The sequence below is a fragment of the Piliocolobus tephrosceles genome, chromosome 14, assembly GCF_002776525.5.
Source record: "Piliocolobus tephrosceles isolate RC106 chromosome 14, ASM277652v3, whole genome shotgun sequence".
Lineage (NCBI taxonomy): Eukaryota > Metazoa > Chordata > Mammalia > Primates > Cercopithecidae > Piliocolobus > Piliocolobus tephrosceles.
Window position 1 is genome coordinate 15,506,385 of NC_045447.1, and position 17,236 is coordinate 15,523,620.

General features: G+C 41.1%; 1 protein-coding gene across 9 annotated transcripts in view; it reads right to left on the bottom strand.

Moving 5' to 3' along the window:
* The window catches only part of RABGAP1 (RAB GTPase activating protein 1), a 190,437-nt gene that overhangs the window by 10,172 nt on the left and 163,029 nt on the right, over positions 1-17,236 (bottom strand). For all 9 annotated transcript variants that reach the window (XM_023217197.1, XM_023217202.1, XM_023217195.1 and 6 more), the window contains 2 exons: positions 5,857-5,949; positions 5,317-5,427 (listed from right to left, as the gene is read on the bottom strand). In XM_023217197.1, the coding sequence (XP_023072965.1) occupies positions 5,317-5,427; positions 5,857-5,949 (204 nt within the window). The remainder of the gene's footprint in view (positions 1-5,316; positions 5,428-5,856; positions 5,950-17,236) is intronic.

Consider the following 17,236-nt stretch of genomic DNA (forward strand, 5'->3'; position numbering starts at 1 on the left):
GGTCACATTCTGTTGCCCAGGCTAAAATGCAGTGGCACGATCACAGCTCACTTTAACCTTGAACTCCTGGGCTCAAATAATACTCCCATCTCAGCCTCCCAAGTAGCTGGGACCACAGGCATGCGTCACCATGCTCAGCTATTTTTCAAAATTTTTTTGTAGAGACGAAGTCTTGCTATATTGCCCAGGCTGGTCTCAAACTCTTGGGCTCAAACAATCTTCCTGCTTTGGCCTCCAAAGTGCTAGGATTACAGGAATGAGGCACTGTGCCTGGCTGAGATTAATAACTTTAAATGCTTATTTTAGAAAAGAAGGTCCAGAGTCATTCAAGCTTCCTCTTTAAGAAGCCAGAAAAAGAGCAAGTGAAACCCAAAGAAAGTAAAAGCAGAAATCAATGAAACAGGACAACAGAGAAAACTCAATAAAACCAAAAGTTGGCTTTTTTTCTTTTTGAGACAACGTTTCACTCTGTCACCCAGGCTGAGTGCAGTGGCATTATCTCGGTTTACTGCAGCCCTTGCCTCCTGGGTTCAAGTGATCCTCTCACCTAAGCCTCCTATGTAGCTGGGAATATAGGCATGTGACACCACAGCCAGCTAATTTTTGCCATGTTGCCCAGGCTAAAGTTGGCTTTTGAAAAGATCGAAACAATTGATAAACTTCTAGCTAGGCTGGTTATGTCAAAGTGGGAAAAAGAAATGACGTACATCAGGAATGAAAATAAAACATCTCTACAGATCTTACAAACATTAAGAGAATAAGGAAATACATACAACCTTATATCAACAGACTTAAGATGAAATGGATAAATTACTTGAAAGACACAAATTACAAAAACAGACACACAAAAAATTAGAAAATTTGCATAGCTCCATATCTAGAAAAAGAAAGAATTCACAATTAATGTCCTGCAAAGAAAATTTCAGGTCTGCATGACTTCACTAGGGAACTAAAGATTTAATTAAAGAACAATCATACACAAAGTCCTCAAGAAAACAGGAGGGAACACTTCTCACTTCATTTTATAAGGCCAGCATTCCCCAATGACAAAACCAGACAAAAATATTAAAGAAAACTCCAAATATTCCTTATGAACATATAAATATTTAATAAAAATTAAAATCTTTAATAAAAAATAGAAACCCCAACTGGAGTTTATCCTAGGAATACAAGGTTGGTTTACATTGAAAAGTGAATTTATTTCACTATATTAACAGAATTAAGGAGAAGTACCAAATGATTATCTCAACAGACACAGGAAAAGCATTTGACAAAATTCAACACCCATTCATGACAAAAACTCAGCAAACAGGAACAGAGGAGAATTTATTTCTTCAACCTACTCTATGAAAAACCTACAGCTAATGTCTGGAACCAGGCATTGATGTCCACTCTCACCATTCAGCATCGTTCTGAAGATGCTAGTCAGTGCAGTGAGACAAGAAAAAGAGAGGCAGATAAATATGAAAGGAAGAAAAACTGTATTCAGAGATGATATGATTGTATATGTGGAAAATCCCAAAAAATATGTTTAAAAGTTGCCAGACTAACAAATGAGTTTTTATAAGGTCACAGGATACAAGGTCACAACACAAAAACCAATTGCATCTCTAGAGACTAGCAATACACAACTGGAAAATGAAATTTAAAAAACAATACCACTTTACAATAGATTAAAACGTGCATGTCTTGTAAATTGAACACTAAAAAACATTGCTCCTGAGAGAAACTGAAAAAGACCTTAATAAATGAAAATTTTAACATGTTCTGGATTGAAAGCCTCAATTGTTGTTCAGATGTCAATTCTCCCCAAACTGCTTTACAGATTCCATGAACCTCACTCAAAAGCCAGACGCTTTTATTTCTAGAAGTTGACAAGCTGATTCTAACACTGATACAGAAATGCAAAGAACAACAAAGTCGGAGAACTCACATGAACTGATTTTAAGATTTATTATAAAGCTACAGTAAGCAAGACAGTGTGGTATTGACTTAAGGATAGACACACAAACAGATGGAGCAGACAGAATCAAGAAGTGAACCTGCAAATTTAGGGTCAATTGATTTTTAATAAAGGGGCCAAGTTAACTCAATGGGGCAAGTTCAGCAATCTGCAAAATATCACAGAACTAATAAGCAGCCATGCCAGAGTTCACATCCTGTTGGACAGCAGGTGGGCTCACCAGCCAGTTTCCTTCACTCCCACATCTGTCTCAACACAGAGGAGTGACCCTGCTAGAGGGGACTCGGACATGGTCCTATCTATCAGCTCTGCAGGGACCTTCCATAGGTTCCCCTCATCCTTTCAGCACCAGTGTCAGGTCCAATCATGATTGGGGTCACCTAGGAACTAAGTGGCTGACATGGAATTTCTCCACAGCTGCTGTGTGAAGAACAGCAAAAGTGACAGGTGATGAATAACAAAAGTGATGTATAATTAACCGAAAATACAAGAGGGTTCTGGAAATTTTAAAGCCTCACACCAGAGCTTTTCTCTGAGATGCAGGAAGGAAAGAGCTCAAAGGAATGAAGTTCTTTCAAAAACCTAAGTCCCTAAAGTAAAAATATAATGAAAGGGCCCCACAATCCTCCCTTCAGTGAGGAAGAATCCGGCTGATTTTCAGTGACGATTCACAAGAAACTATAGAGAGAAGTCTAACTTGGGAAGGGAGAGTGAGTGTGGGAAAGGTGTGTCTCTGCAGCATTTTAGATGACTGCAGGATGGGCCCTGGTGCGACACTCCTGAGCCCTGCTGCCTGCGTAGGAGGGTGAGCTCTGGTGTCAGGCCTTCAATTTGAGGGCTTGGCCAGTAGCTGGGTGATCTGTGTGGGATATTTAACCTCTTTTTGCTTCAGTTTCCTCATCAGTAAAATGGGGATCATAATTATATCCCTTCTACAACTACTCTGTTATCTGAGTAGGGATATACTCAGGGCTACTCTGAGGATTTGATAATATATAGAAAGCACTTAGAACAGTGCCTAGCACTTGGTAAGTGCTCAAGAAATGTTAGCTCTTCTGTCACAATCCCTGGTCCTCATGTTTTTGATATGGTTATGACATCGATTCATAGCTCCTTGTCCCATATGTACTGTGGAAACAAGGTGGCACTGTAAAAAAAAAACAAAAACAAAAACAAAACAAAAGCTTGGACATTCCAGTTCCATGGGCCTGGCTCTGCTTTTTCCTGGGTGCCTTCAACTGAATCTGAAGTTTTATAGCTGCTAAAAAAAAATCCTCATCCATAAATGGAACTTACATTACTGTTCTCTCAAGGCTGAGGTAAGAGTGAGAGAGATGAAAGTTTAGTAAAATGTTTATCATAGTGCCTGGCACCACAAATCATCAGTAAATGGGAGCTAATATTATAATTCTTATTATTTTGCACTCCTGATATCAGGAATGAAACCTAGTTCCCTGACTACTGTGTCAGGATAAGATGACTTGAAAAAGGGTTTATGTTGTTTAGGGGCAGGTTTTAAGAACATAAGTAGTCTATGACTCACTAGTGGGTGTCACTGTTAATACTGGGCCTGTTAGACTGGAAAAAGGAACAGCTCAAACTAAAAATCGACCTGGAATTTTGGCCTAAGCTGCCTCTTAATTTCATTGTAGGACACAAAGGCTCCTGTTCAAGACCTGTATTTTTTTTTTTTTTCTTTTCCTTTCTTTTCTCCTTTCTGCATGACCCACAGCTGCTATGAGGGCTGTGTTAGGTGCACACCTCTGGCCCTGCCTCAGTAGTCCCTGCTCCATGTACACCTGCCTCCCTCCACTCACTAGGCAGAAATACCCAAACAGGGAGAGAATGACCCATATAGTGTTTCTACAAAGAGGAATAGAGGATATGCTGGGAATTTGCACCATAAGGAGGAAACTCAACCCTGATGAGCAGACTGTGGTAAGCCAAAAAGCCTTCAAAAGAGCTCAGCTTCTGGTCATTGAGGGCTAATGACCTTGAAACATTCTCCCTGCAAAAACTGCAAAGAGGAGCCTTCCCTGTTAAATTCAGTTATTTGTAGATGACAAGCAGACAAGCAGAGGGAGCTAACACTGCCTGTGCCTGATTTTTTTAATGATGCTTTCATATACATCTAATTATGTAATTCTCTCTATACCCTGTGACATAGCTATTATTCTACCACCCCTCATTTTACAGGGTGTCCAAGGTGAGCTGAAAGTAGAGTAGCTGGCATTAGCATCCAGGTCTATCCTACATTTTCTGAACTGGTAGATACTGTGGGCTCTATCTCACCTGTTCACCACTTTGAGAATCTGATGAAACCACAGTCTTTCTACCTAGGAGAACTAAACAAAAGCACAGCCTTTCAAGGAAATGCATGAGTACGCAAAATGTTCGTACGCTTCTGGTGGATGTCAAGGACATCCTGAAATTCATGGACCCTATTTCAGTGCATATAATGTAAGACCCCCGTAAAAATCCTCAACAGCCTGAGCCCATCCCTGGAACTTTAGGAAACCAACAAGCAGAAAGGTAATCCTAGGAACCTGGCAGGGAAATCTAAAGGGGTGGCAAACTATAGTCCAAGGGTCAAATCCAGCCTGTCACCTATTTTTGTAAATAAAGCTTTTAATTGCAACACAGACATGTTCATTCATTTGCGTATCATCTACGTCTGCTTTTGCTAAGTAGCAGCAATGGAGACTATAGGGCCACAAGCCTCAAACACTTATTATCCATCCCTTTACAGAAAATGTTTGCCAACTTCTGACCTAAACCATGATCGAGAGATTATGCCATTTCTTCTAAGGTTAGTTTGTAGTACAGAAAATAGAAAAGGGTTTCTGCCAGAAAAGACATCATTCCAAAATTGTTAAAATTAGGAGAAGCAAAGAAAAATGAAACATCTGTCAACAGAAACTCCTGATAAAACTGCAAGTTGCTGAGGTACTGAGCTGCATTCCAACTGGCAATGCCTTTTCAACAGGCACGAAATATGTAGGATAACAAAATCTCTTGTCTGAGGGGGAGGTTAAGGTAATTATGATGATCAAATGCTCCTGCCAATTATAGTAATGTAAGAATTAACCACAAAGTCTGTTAATCAAATGATGTTTGGGAAAGGAGCTCAAGGATTATGTGCACAATGAGAACAGAAGGTGGTAAGGAGAGCTTTGTGAGACAACAGATAATTCCTGAAGGAAAGGAGGGAAGTGACACTGACAAGCAAGTTGTATCACAAGAGGGAAACTTTACAGGTGGCTAGAATAAGGAACACCAAAATTCCAGGATCTCTTGAGGGGAAAAGTCAAGTGTCTCAGTGCAGTCTTTCCCTTCAGACCCGTTGGACTTACGTTATCCAGGTCCTTCCGTAGTGCAATCTTGCTGGTCACCAGCTCATGGGCTAAGTCATCGTTTTCCTGTTCCAATCTCATGTTAGCTTCTTGTAGACGCCTATTCTCCCGCTGAAGAGTAGAAAGAAACCAGTTACAGACACATAAAAATCAGATGGAAATGTCATTTCTCTGGGCTAAACCTCAAAATAAATTTCTAAGTCCTATGGAAACAATAAGATAAATGGCTGGACCTGATGTGTTTCCAAATCAACAATTACTTATTTTCTAGCTCCATAAAGAAATACTTAACTGATTCAAGTGACCTTGTCAAGTAGCTACTATTTACTAACTGTGATGAAAAGCCACTGAACTATAACAAACCAGGCAGCTGGTTTGAAGCAAAAACAGATCTTGCTTGCTAATTTGCAAACTCAAACTAAAACTTGAACCTACAGAGGAACTGAATTTTAAAAAGGACTCAATGAAGTTAGTGACAGGCACAATCATAGGAAATGAAAGCCTGGGAGCTCCTCACACATAGGCCATAAGCAAACAAACCTCAAATCGCTCGATGGGGTCTTCTTGCTGGGCCTGCTGTTCCCTCATGGTGTGATACTCTTTCTCGTATTTTTTCAACTTCTTTTGACTAATCTGTAAGATAAATCCTAGGGTAAATTAAGAAGTATTAGAAAGTAGTGGGTGCTTCAGTGCCTGCACTGAAGACAAAGACTTCTGGTGGCCTGGGCAATCTCAATCATTATGGACGTGGTATTTCCTATGTTTTTGGAGGGAAATCATCTGAGTAGGGTATAAGCCCAGGACCCCAAATTCTCAATGTGTTTCGAGTTCTGCTGGAGATGTTTGGTTCCTAAGGCTTTAACTGACAGTATTAGAATGAACACCCTACAGATGGCTCCTCCTACAAGTTCTAGGTCCTATTTGTCCCTAATAATAATAATGCCACCATTTTATTTAACATATAGGAGTGCTGCTGCTAAATCCTTTAAATCTGTGACCTCACAACACCTCTACAAAGTGTGCTATTCTCATCCTCATCTTATAGGCAAGTTAACTGAGGTATAAGGAGGTTGGTTATGTAACTTGACCAAAGTCACACAATAAGGGACTGGGAGATCTGGGATTTGAGCCCTGGCAGTTGGGACTCCATCCGAAGTCCTCACTATCCTAGCACCTCTCTATCCCTTCCCTTTCCTCTCTCCTACCTCCTTCCGTGCTGCTTTCAAAGAGACAATTATCTGTACCCTTAAAAATACAGCTCTGCGGACTACTCTGCTTAGATGCCCTCTCACCCCATCAGATTATTGTTCTCTTTCTCTCAAGCCTTTTCTTAAAAACCATTGCAAACCACAGGCCTAGATCTTCACCTCCGTTGCTTCAAGACCTGCCCCTCCTTAATGTAAGTCAGGTCTTTGCTCTGATTTCTCTATGAAAGAACCCTGTCGAAGGTCACCAGTGGTGTCTTTTTACTCTGTCCAGTGGTCTTACATCTCCCCAACTAAACTTCAAAACTCCCTGACTTTCATGCTTTAACATGACCAATCTACTCTGCTTTCTTCTAGAAAATCTTTTCTCCCATTATTCTCTTGGCTTTCCTTCTACGTAACAGGCTTTCCCCTCCTTACTAGTTGGTGCTGTCTCCTTCTTCAAGCTAAATTATAACCAAGGGCAACACACCTTCAATATGTAACTGCCTTTTTTTTTTCCTCTTTGAGACAGGGTCTCTATCACCCAAGCTGGAGTGCAGTGGTGTGATCTCAGCTCACTGCAGCCTTGACATCCTGTGGTAAGTTGATCCTCCCGCCCCAGCCTCCCAAGGAGCTGGGACTACAGGCACACAACACCATACCTGGCTGATTTTTACTTTTTTCTAGCGATGGAGCTTTGCTATGTTGCCCAGGCTTGGTGGTGACTATCTTTCCTTCCTTTGAACAGCTAGCCAATCCCTATGACACTTTTTAAAATTACATGTTCAAAAATTATGAGATATAATAGAAAAGTGATTTAAAAAAACACAGATGTGTGTAGTTTAAAGACTGATGATGGGCCGGGCGCGGTGGCTCAAGCCTGTAATCCCAGCACTTTGAGAGGCCGAGATGGGCGGATCACGAGGTCAGGAGATCGAGACCATCCTAGCTAACACGGTGAAACCCCGTCTCTACTGAAAAATACAAAAAACTAGCCGGGCGAGGTGGCGGGCGCCTGTAGTCCCAGCTACTCGGGAGGCTGAGGCAGGAGAATGGCCTAAACCCAGGAGGCGGAGCTTGCAGTGAGCTGAGATCCAGCCACTGCACTTCAGTCTGGGCAGCAGAGCGAGACTCCGTCTCAAAAAAAAAAAAAAAAAAGACTGATTATGGCTGGGTGCAGTGGCTCACACCTGTAATCTCAGCCCTTTGGGAGGCCAAGGTAGAAGGATCACTTGAGGCCAGGAGTTTGAGACCAGCCTGGACAACACAGCAAGACTGTCTCTACAAAAAAATACAAAAATTGGCCAGGTATGGTGGCATGTGCCTGTAGTCCCAGCTACTCAGGAGGCTGAGGTGGGAGGATCCCTGGAGCCCATAAGGTTGAGAATGGAGTGAGCCAAGACTGCACCACTGTGTCCCATCTGGGTGACAGAGATCCCATCTAAATATATATATATTTTAAAAGAATGATTATAAAACTAATGGTCATCCCTTCCTGAAGCTTTAGTAATCAGCACTAAAGTGCTGACTCGGAAATCTGCCTGTTAGTCCCCAGGTCCAGGTAACTAGGACTCTCAGATCTACTCCACTCCAAATTTCTTATTTTATAGATGAAGAAATAAGACCTAGAAAGGGGAAGGGATAGGCCCACGTTTGCTGTGTGTTGGCGTGTCTCCAGACGCTCTCAGTGGGAGAGTGTGTTCCTCTCCCACTGACTGTGGACACCTCCCCTAGTCAGGCTGTTTGCAGGTCTGCCTCAATCAGAGCTCTATTCCTGGAGTCTGGCTGTTGCCCAAGGTTAGGCAGCGAGGAAGACAGCATTCTGCTCCAGCTGACCTCTATAGAAAGATGCTCACTCAACACCTGGGTTAAGGCCACAAACTGGAGCAGGACATCTTTAAGCTGAGATCTTCTGCAGTTTAGGGCCAATGCTAGGGTAAACTTCTGCTGTGTACCTAAGTGACTCACAAAGAAAGCATCTAAGTAAAATGTCTATGCAATCAATAAGTGTATAGACAATCCTAACAGATCAATAGTAGTGGAACAGAAAATAAATGAGGCTGTGAACAGCAAACACTTCATCCCAGTGCTTTTGCATTCTGAGTAAACGGGAGGAAGGGCGGTGGTTATGAGGCTCCCACGGCACTATATTTAAAAAAATGAATTGACACCAAATCCTGTAAAACATTTTCACAAATCTTCAAGATTCTTCAATTTTTCATTCTCTTGCTGGATAAGGAAGAATTAATATTTTTCCCCATAGATATATGTTTTAATAGGCTAACTACAGAACAATGTCTTCTATATTTCATTAACCCTTATTATAGCTGCCTCACCTTCACAGTAATAGGGTTGATTCTCTCTCAGTATCATATGTAACAAGAGTGTGTGATAAGTACCTGGTAAATAATAGAACCTTTACACGGACCAACATCTCATTTGCTTCTTACATTCTCATGATAGGATATGCGTGTTTCTTTTCATTTTTCCTACGTCTTCCAAGTTTTCTGCATTGAGTATGAATTATTTTTATAATTAGGAAAAACAGAAATGCTGTTTAAGTATCATTTTCATAATTATCCAGGGTTTCTCTAAGAGTTCTGTTTGTTTCTCTAGCTGATGGTCTTCATTTACTTCCGAATCAGTCCTCAGGGGTCACCTCTCAGGAATGGGTGTACACAAAGCTCTGCTGTCTTCACAGACTTTGCTGGTCCAGGGTCCTGACTTCTTCACCAGCTCAGTCTTTTCCCAGTCTTCACTCTCACCTCTTCTCAGTCTCTCTTTTTCTCCCTCCTACCCTTCCTCTCTCCCTTAAACACTCACCACAAGCACAAAATCAATAAAAACACCAAAGCTTCTCATGGGTTGATGGCTGATGCTGAGTTTTGCAGCATGGGTCAACTAGTTTAGGCTGCCTTTGAGGCACCAACTCCAAGAAAAAGACTGATGCCTGAAACCCGAACGGGGAACCAAAAGGTGCCAGCAGCAGCAGAAGCATTTTAAGCCTCCTTTTGAGGCCATACCTGGGAGAGGCCAGCACCTCTTGGCCTGCCTATGGCATTATGAATGTCTTCTCCAGGCCAGAACTGTCTCTCACTCCGTTGTCCCCTGTTCATGCATAGCGAGTACCCAGAAATGCTTGCTAAATTACTGAGAAAGTACTCTCTTTTCCTCGCATTGACTTTTCTTCTGAATGGAAATGGCAACCAAAGTGGGCGTGCAATGCAAGCATGTTCCTTCTGGCTAGACAACCTCACACCTGGCTCACTCTTACTCACTTTGGGGATTACAGTTCCAACACCCCTTCTTTAGCAAACCCTTCCCTCATACTCTCGTCCTGTCAGGCCAGGTCTTTCAGTTATATAACTCTTCTCATAGCATCAAGTCAATTCCTCCATGGCAGCAATCCAAGCTCACAATTACTTATATTTCTACTTAATTGTCTGTCTTCCCACCAGGAGAAAGGCCATATATGTTATCCTTACTACTGTATCTCCAGTGCTCAATGGTTGGAAAGTAACTGGGACTCATAATAACAGGATGTTAAACAAATCAAAGCCAAAGCCTTTCTTTTTACCTTAATAAAGATGCAGTAGGGACATTTATTTAACCGGTAGTTGAGCACTACCATGTGCAATGGCATTAGCAATACAAAGATATATATATAGGTGCCAACGCACAAACTCCATGAGGGCAGGAAGTCCTATTCGTTGTGAAATTCCTAATGCGTTTCACACAGTAAGCATGAAAATACTTAATGAACAGAGATTCAGAAGTCCAAGATTCATTTTCTCTCTCTCTTACTTTTAACTTTTAATTGAATTCAGGAAGCAAGGGAAGCTATGGATTTAGACTCAGAGCTCTGAATCATACCCGCTGTTCACTGATTCCTATCAGAAGGCTTTGGAAATCACAGCTTCACACAGAGGTATTTTTGCCCTCAAAGAAAATTAAATTTGAAATTCAATCCTTGTTCTGTTTAAATATACTTTGTGGGGGGAAAAGAAGCCTAACAAATACTTAAGGCTGGGTTTGTTGGTAAAACCAACCTTATACCCCACTATATTAGCACCGGGGTTCTTAACACCATTAGAAATAGCACTACTTGAAAGTCTCTTGAGAGCATGGTTCCTCTCTAATAAAGAGTGCACAGAAGCCAACTTCCCCTCTCCCTCCACAATCGAACATTCTACATACCATTTCAGAGGGCTCATGGAACCCCTGAGGCCTGTGCATTGTCCCAGATTAAGAAACCTTAAATTAGAGAGAAGGTACAGACTTGATACTTGCCAGTTTATTATTTTGATAGAAGCACAAATTCAGTCGAAAACATCTCTCCTTTGGTCACTCACTTGTCATTAATCTGTCACAGGAACTGGATAATGTGCTGTCTTAAAATCTATGCCACTTGCCCTGGGGAAGCTGGTCTCTGATCAGCCCCTGGAATAGACAGTGACGGCAAGGGCCACACACATGGAGAAAGAGTGAGAGTGGATGCTCACCTGAGCAGGCGTGACATGGTACAACCTGCCCACTAAGAGCTCGGGCTGTGCAGGTGGAACGGACCAAAGCTGGAGTCCTGGTTCTGCCAATAACTTACTGTGTGACCAATGGCAAGCTGCCTAATCTTAAGCCTCTATTTCCTCATCTGTAAAAATCCTAACAGTCCTTATGAAGACTACTGTTATGAAGATCAAAAAACAAAATACATATAAAGTCCTCAGAAAGGTTCCTAGCACACAGTGGAGTATTTTCAATAAATTTTAGCTACTATTTGTCATTATTACCTGGCATGGGCATCCTGTCCTGAATCAAGGGACACAGCTACCCCTCTGAACATGTGCTGCAAACAAAGAGCCATTTTAAACAAAGTCAATTTAACACAGAAAAGCACGAAACAGGCTATCATTGGAAGTGGAGCTGCTTTCCAAGTTTGGCTTAAAAAAGTGTTGCAAAAATCAGAAACCGTGCTGAGCTGGAGTCATAGGGAGTCCAGTGAGGTGGGAGGTTGAACATTAGTAGCTCTGCATGGCGAGAGAGAAGCACGTTGTTGGGTGAGTGGGTGGACAGTATGGGGCAAGAGTGTGGTACATTAAGGAGATCCTGACTCCAAAGTCTTCATTGCTTCATGTGGTAGGACTATCAGAAAGCTAAATAAAAAATCTGACACAAGTCTATCTTCCTGTTTAACGCTCAGGACAGGGAATGATTTTTCAGTTATTGATTAAAAAGAACCCGAGATTTACTCAGGACTTTCAAGATAACAAGATGTCTACAAATCTACTATTTTATTTACTTCTCAAAACAACTTATGGAGATGAGCAGAGCAGGGATTATCTCCCTCATTTTACTGATGAGGAAGTAAGACCCAGATCGATCGATCTATCTATCTATCTATCTATCTATCTATCTATCTATCTATCTATCTATCATCTATCTATCTATCTATCTATCTCTACCTATCTATCTATCTATCTCTACCTATCTCTATCTATCTATCTATCTATCTATCTATCTATCTATCTATCTATCTATCTATCTATCTATCTAGGTCTAGGTCTTACTTCCTCATCATAGATTATATAGCAGGTGATACTTATCATACCATAGATGGATCACATCAAACCATATCATAGATAGGTGACTTGTCCAAAGTCAAGCACCCAGGGTTCAGTGGCAGTGCCAGCATAAGAATGCAAGTCTTGGGGTGATTCCTGTTTCTTATTTATCTCTGTGGCCTGCTCAGTGCTGAACACTCAAGAAAATCTGTAAGTGTTTGTTGACTTGAACTGACTTAAGGAAAGTACTCTGGATGCCTGGGCAAAGGTCAAAACAGGGCAGGCCAGAAGAACACTGGTATGTGAGGGATGGAAGCAGCAGCCACTTTCAAGGCATCATCTTATTCTCTCACAATCCTGCGATGTTAACCTACCCTGGGGTCACACAGCAGAAGCAGAGCCAGGATAAAAGTCACGGTCTGTGGGTCTCGAAGGCCTGCATTCTTCACCAATGGAAATAAACATTCTATGTAATTTCTGAGCCTTTTAATTTAATTTGTTCAAACAGTTTAACTCCTTCAAAGATCACTAAGTAGAATTAGATATTCTGGTTCTACCACCATAGTGTTTTTCTAAAATGGAAGAAGCAAATTAGTAGCAGAGAACACAAACAGATAAGGACTAAGGGAGACCAGCTTATTAAAATAAGAAGGCAGTGCCCATCACTACCCTTGCAACAACTGGCAAAATTTAGGGTTTATTACAGAGAAAGAGAGCACCCATTCAGAAGTTTCCTCATAAAATCTGATTCTAAAAGGTAGGAACAAGCAAAGAAATAAAACTAGAGTCTGGTCTAGTTATAAGAAAAGCTGAACTTTGTGTAGTGTATAGAGAATTAAATTTCAACTCTGACATAGAGATAGAGGTACCCATCATTACATTACTAAAATCCCCAAAAAGGGATAACACACAAATGTCTCCTGTCCCATTCATTCAATCCACCATTTACAGTAAAGCAGAATGCCCATAAGAATTGACTTCAGAGTCTGAAACTCTTGGGATCTAATCCCAACTCCATTAGTTACTAACTGTATATCCTTTGAGAGTTTATATCAATTCTCTACGTCTCAGTATGCACATCCCTAAAAGGCCCTCATATGGTCACTGTGAGGATTATTTCACTATATGAGAGCACTGTGTACAATTCTGTGAATCCATCAAGAAAGACTAATGAAGTCGCAGCCCTCAGACAGCTTAGATCTAATATATACTAACTACACAAATAATTTGAACAGAGAATGAAGTTCAAATTAGTGTTGTTTTTAAGCTCCGGAATAAAAATATCCCCCAAGGGAAAATACTCCTGAATGCTGAAGAGTTTTCTGTTTCTCCAAATAGCAAATGGTTAAGCATTATATTAATTTGGAGACACTGCTATTTGGTTTTTGTACTAGCGTCTTTTCTTATAAGTAGTTTGAAGTCTGGCACATTCACGTGATGTTTAAAATTACACGTTCAAATGAAGCAATGGTTCAGCAACTCCATTTCATCTTAGGCAGGATTCTACGGCAAAATGGTCAAGTCTTCAGGTTTGATCTAGGAGACTGACTGGGCCATCTCTTAGAGCATGATTGTTGTGTCTTCTAAACTAGCCTCATATATCTCACTTGTTCTCAAAAATGCCTATACAGATATTAAGAAAGAGTTTCCCTCGCATATTTCTTGAATCAAAAATTTAAAAGACCTTTCAATATTCCCCTCTAAAGACTATGCGAGGCACAGTTGTATGAAAGGGCTGTGGGGCTCCCAGGACCATAAATGATCTTCTAGAATAATCTATTTAGAATAGAATGCCTTTTAGATCCTCTATCAGAAGTGGAACAATTTTTCTATCTCAGGTCACTGACCCATAAAGGGGGAGAGGTCAATGGATAGCTAAATGAGTTTTGAGGTACACTGTTAAATTTTAGATTAGCAGCAGGGGATCTAAACTCCTTAAGAAATAAATTAAACATTTCAGTCCTATAATAAGTTCATTTTAAGGGGAAAGAGGGAGAATAGGAGAAGTAAAAGGCCTGAAAAAAAGACAAAAGTAGAGAGAGGCAAGTAAGGACAGAGACAGAAAAAGATTTATAAAGAAAAACAAAATCCCAAGGGCACGGAGAAGAAAATAGACATTTTTGAGCAACACACCCATCTTGTGGCCATTTCAGATACTGCCACACCAAATTTAATTATTGAACCTTTGCAATGGTAAGACGCAGTGGAATGGGTTGGAAAGCAATGGGAACACAGAGTCAGAGGCCCGAGTTCCACTAGGGTGCTCTGTCACTATACAGCTGGTACGACTTGGGTAAGTCACTTGATGTGCCTTACTGTATCTCACAGGGTATTGTGAGGAAGAAATAAGATGCTTTTAAGAACTATATCAATACTACAAATTACAACAATATCATAATATTAAAACACAACAATGGCCAGTGCAGTGGCGCACACCTATAATCCCAGCACTCTGGGAGGGAGAGGTGGGTCGATCACTTGGGTCCAGGAGTTCGAGACCAGCCTGGGCAACACAGCGAGACCTTGTCTCTACACAAAACAAAACAAAACAAAACAGCTGGGAGATGGTGGTGCATGCCCGTACTCGCAGCTACTTGGAAGGGTGACGTGGGAGGATTGTTTGAGTCTGGGAGGTCGAGGCTGCAGTGAGCCATGATTGTGCAGCTACATTCCAGCAGGGGTGACAGAGCAAGACCCTTCTCAAAAGACCAAAAATCACAACAATGACAACAAAAGTAGCTATCTGTTTCCTAGACTGGCATGTGAGGCAAAGTATTTCCAATTCTCATCTTAATCAGGAAGTACAGTTAACCCTTGAACAACACGAGTTAGGGGCACTGACGCCCTGCGCCGTTGAAAATCCACGTGTAACTTCTGACTCCCCCAAAATTTACTTAGTAATGGCTTACTATTGACCAGAAGCCATACTGATAACATAAAGTCAATTAATACATATTTTGTATGTTACAGGTATTATATACTGAATTCTTACAATATAATAAGCTAGAGAAAATATTAAGAAAATCGTAAGGAAGAGAAAATACATTTACTATTCACTAAGTGGAAGTGGATCATCATAAAGGTCTTCTTCCTGGTTGTCATCATGATGTGTAGGCTGAGAAGGAGGAAGAGAGGTTGGTCTTTCTGTCTCAAAGGTAGCAGAGGCAGAAGTGGAGGAGGCAGAGGTAGAAGGGGAGACAGGAGGCATAGTTGGCGTCACTTTTATTGAAAAAAATCCACGTATAAGTGGACCCATGCAGTTCATACCATGTTGCTCAAAGGTCAACTGTACAACTGAGTAAACCGAGCCACAATTTACAAACATTTAAAAAATCATGGAAAGGATTTCAGTGAGTTGCGAAGCAAAAGTTACCTTTGTAAATTCCACATGAAAAACTTCAAAAGCTTGTTTCTAAACAAGCTTTTGGAACCACATATCATGAACCACCCTTTCAATGTCTACCGGGCTCAAACCACAGATGATCATGTGCACTCATACCTCACACAAGCCACAGAATGCAGGGCTCATGATGCACTTGCCGATGATGACTTTTCCTAATTTTGAACTGGCAAGTTACCACTGAATTACCGCTTTGCCAATAACAGGTTCAACTATTATGTGTATCTCTCTTAATATTTTTTGGTATTAAGTATAACTGCCAGAAGACAACCAATCATCACTAACTAAACCATACATACCATATCTCACCTTCTGGCAGAAAAATCCCATTCTCTCATGTTCTGGTCAATCTCTACACTTTTCAGGCTATAAGCCAATTTCAAGAAAAACTACTGTCTCACCTGAAATCACGTGCAAATAGGGAGAAACATCCAAAGTGTACCCCAAACATGCAAAGTTCTCTGGGGCTAGAAGGAATTATATATCTAAGCACAAAATATATGTGCTGTGCAAACACACTAAAGGCAGCCTTGTCAGACTTGTCTCATTGAAGGCATAGGCAAGAAAAAGCAAGACATTAGATTCCTCCTACTTGGACTTTCCCCACCTTTCCATATATGGAAATAAAGGATCCATATATCACTAAAGTGTTTCAAGCTAATGGACATCCAAAAGGTAAGACTTCTGGCTAGAAACTATTAAGCTTTGCCCAAATCCATGTTAACTCTTCTTTGTAAAACACATGGTAGAAACTCAATAGTGTATTTATTCATTCACTTATTCAATCAGTATTTATAAGCCAGATCCTGTTCTTGGTACTGTGGATTCAGCAGTAAACCAAAGAGATTGTCTCTTCTGCTGCACAGCCTCCATTCCAGTAGGGGAAAATAAGATAGGGTAAGGAGGTAACCGCATAAAAGGTTGGGGGAGCTGCTACTTTAGCTACTTCAATTTGAGAAGGTGTGGATATATGAGCTGAAGACTGGATGAGGGGACAGTGAAGCCATGCAGACATTCAGGAGAACATTACAAGCAGAGAGACTGACCAGTGCAAAGGTCTAAGAACAGCAAGGAGGCCAGGGTATCTGATTTGGAAGGAGAAGGGGGAAATGTAGTAGGAGACAGAATCAGAGTTTAAGGAAAAACTCTAAAATCCAATGAATCTTTATGTATAAAACCGTTCACACTACAAGAAAAATTAAAGTAAGAGTGGCGGGCTGGGTATGGTGGCTCACGCCTGTAATCCCGGCACTCTGGGAGGCTCAGGCAGGTGTATCACTTGAGGTCAGGAGTTTGAGACCAGCCTGGCCAACATGGCAAAATACTGTGTCTACTAAAAATACAAAAAAGTAGCTGGGCATGGTGGCATGCCTGTAATCTCAGTTACTTGGGAGGCTGAAACAGGAGAATTACTTGAACCTGGGAGGCAGAGGTTACAGTGAGCTGAGACTGTGCCACTGCATTCCGGCCTGGGTGATAGAGCAAGACCCTGTCTCAAAACAAACAAACAAACAAACAAGAAAAACGAGGGGCACAGTTAAATAAACTGTGGCACAGTGAGACAAATTCAAGCAGAGGAATTATATAACCATTTACAACTGATTATTTACACACAGTATCTCAGTGAGGAAAATCTGTGTAATTGCATGAAACAGGAAGAAAAGTGATACTGACTGTATGAACTCAATTATTTAAGAACGCATAAAAAACATTTGGAAAAAAAAGGAGCAAAATTGAATGCGGGATGCCTCTGGGTGGTGGAAACGTGAAAGGAG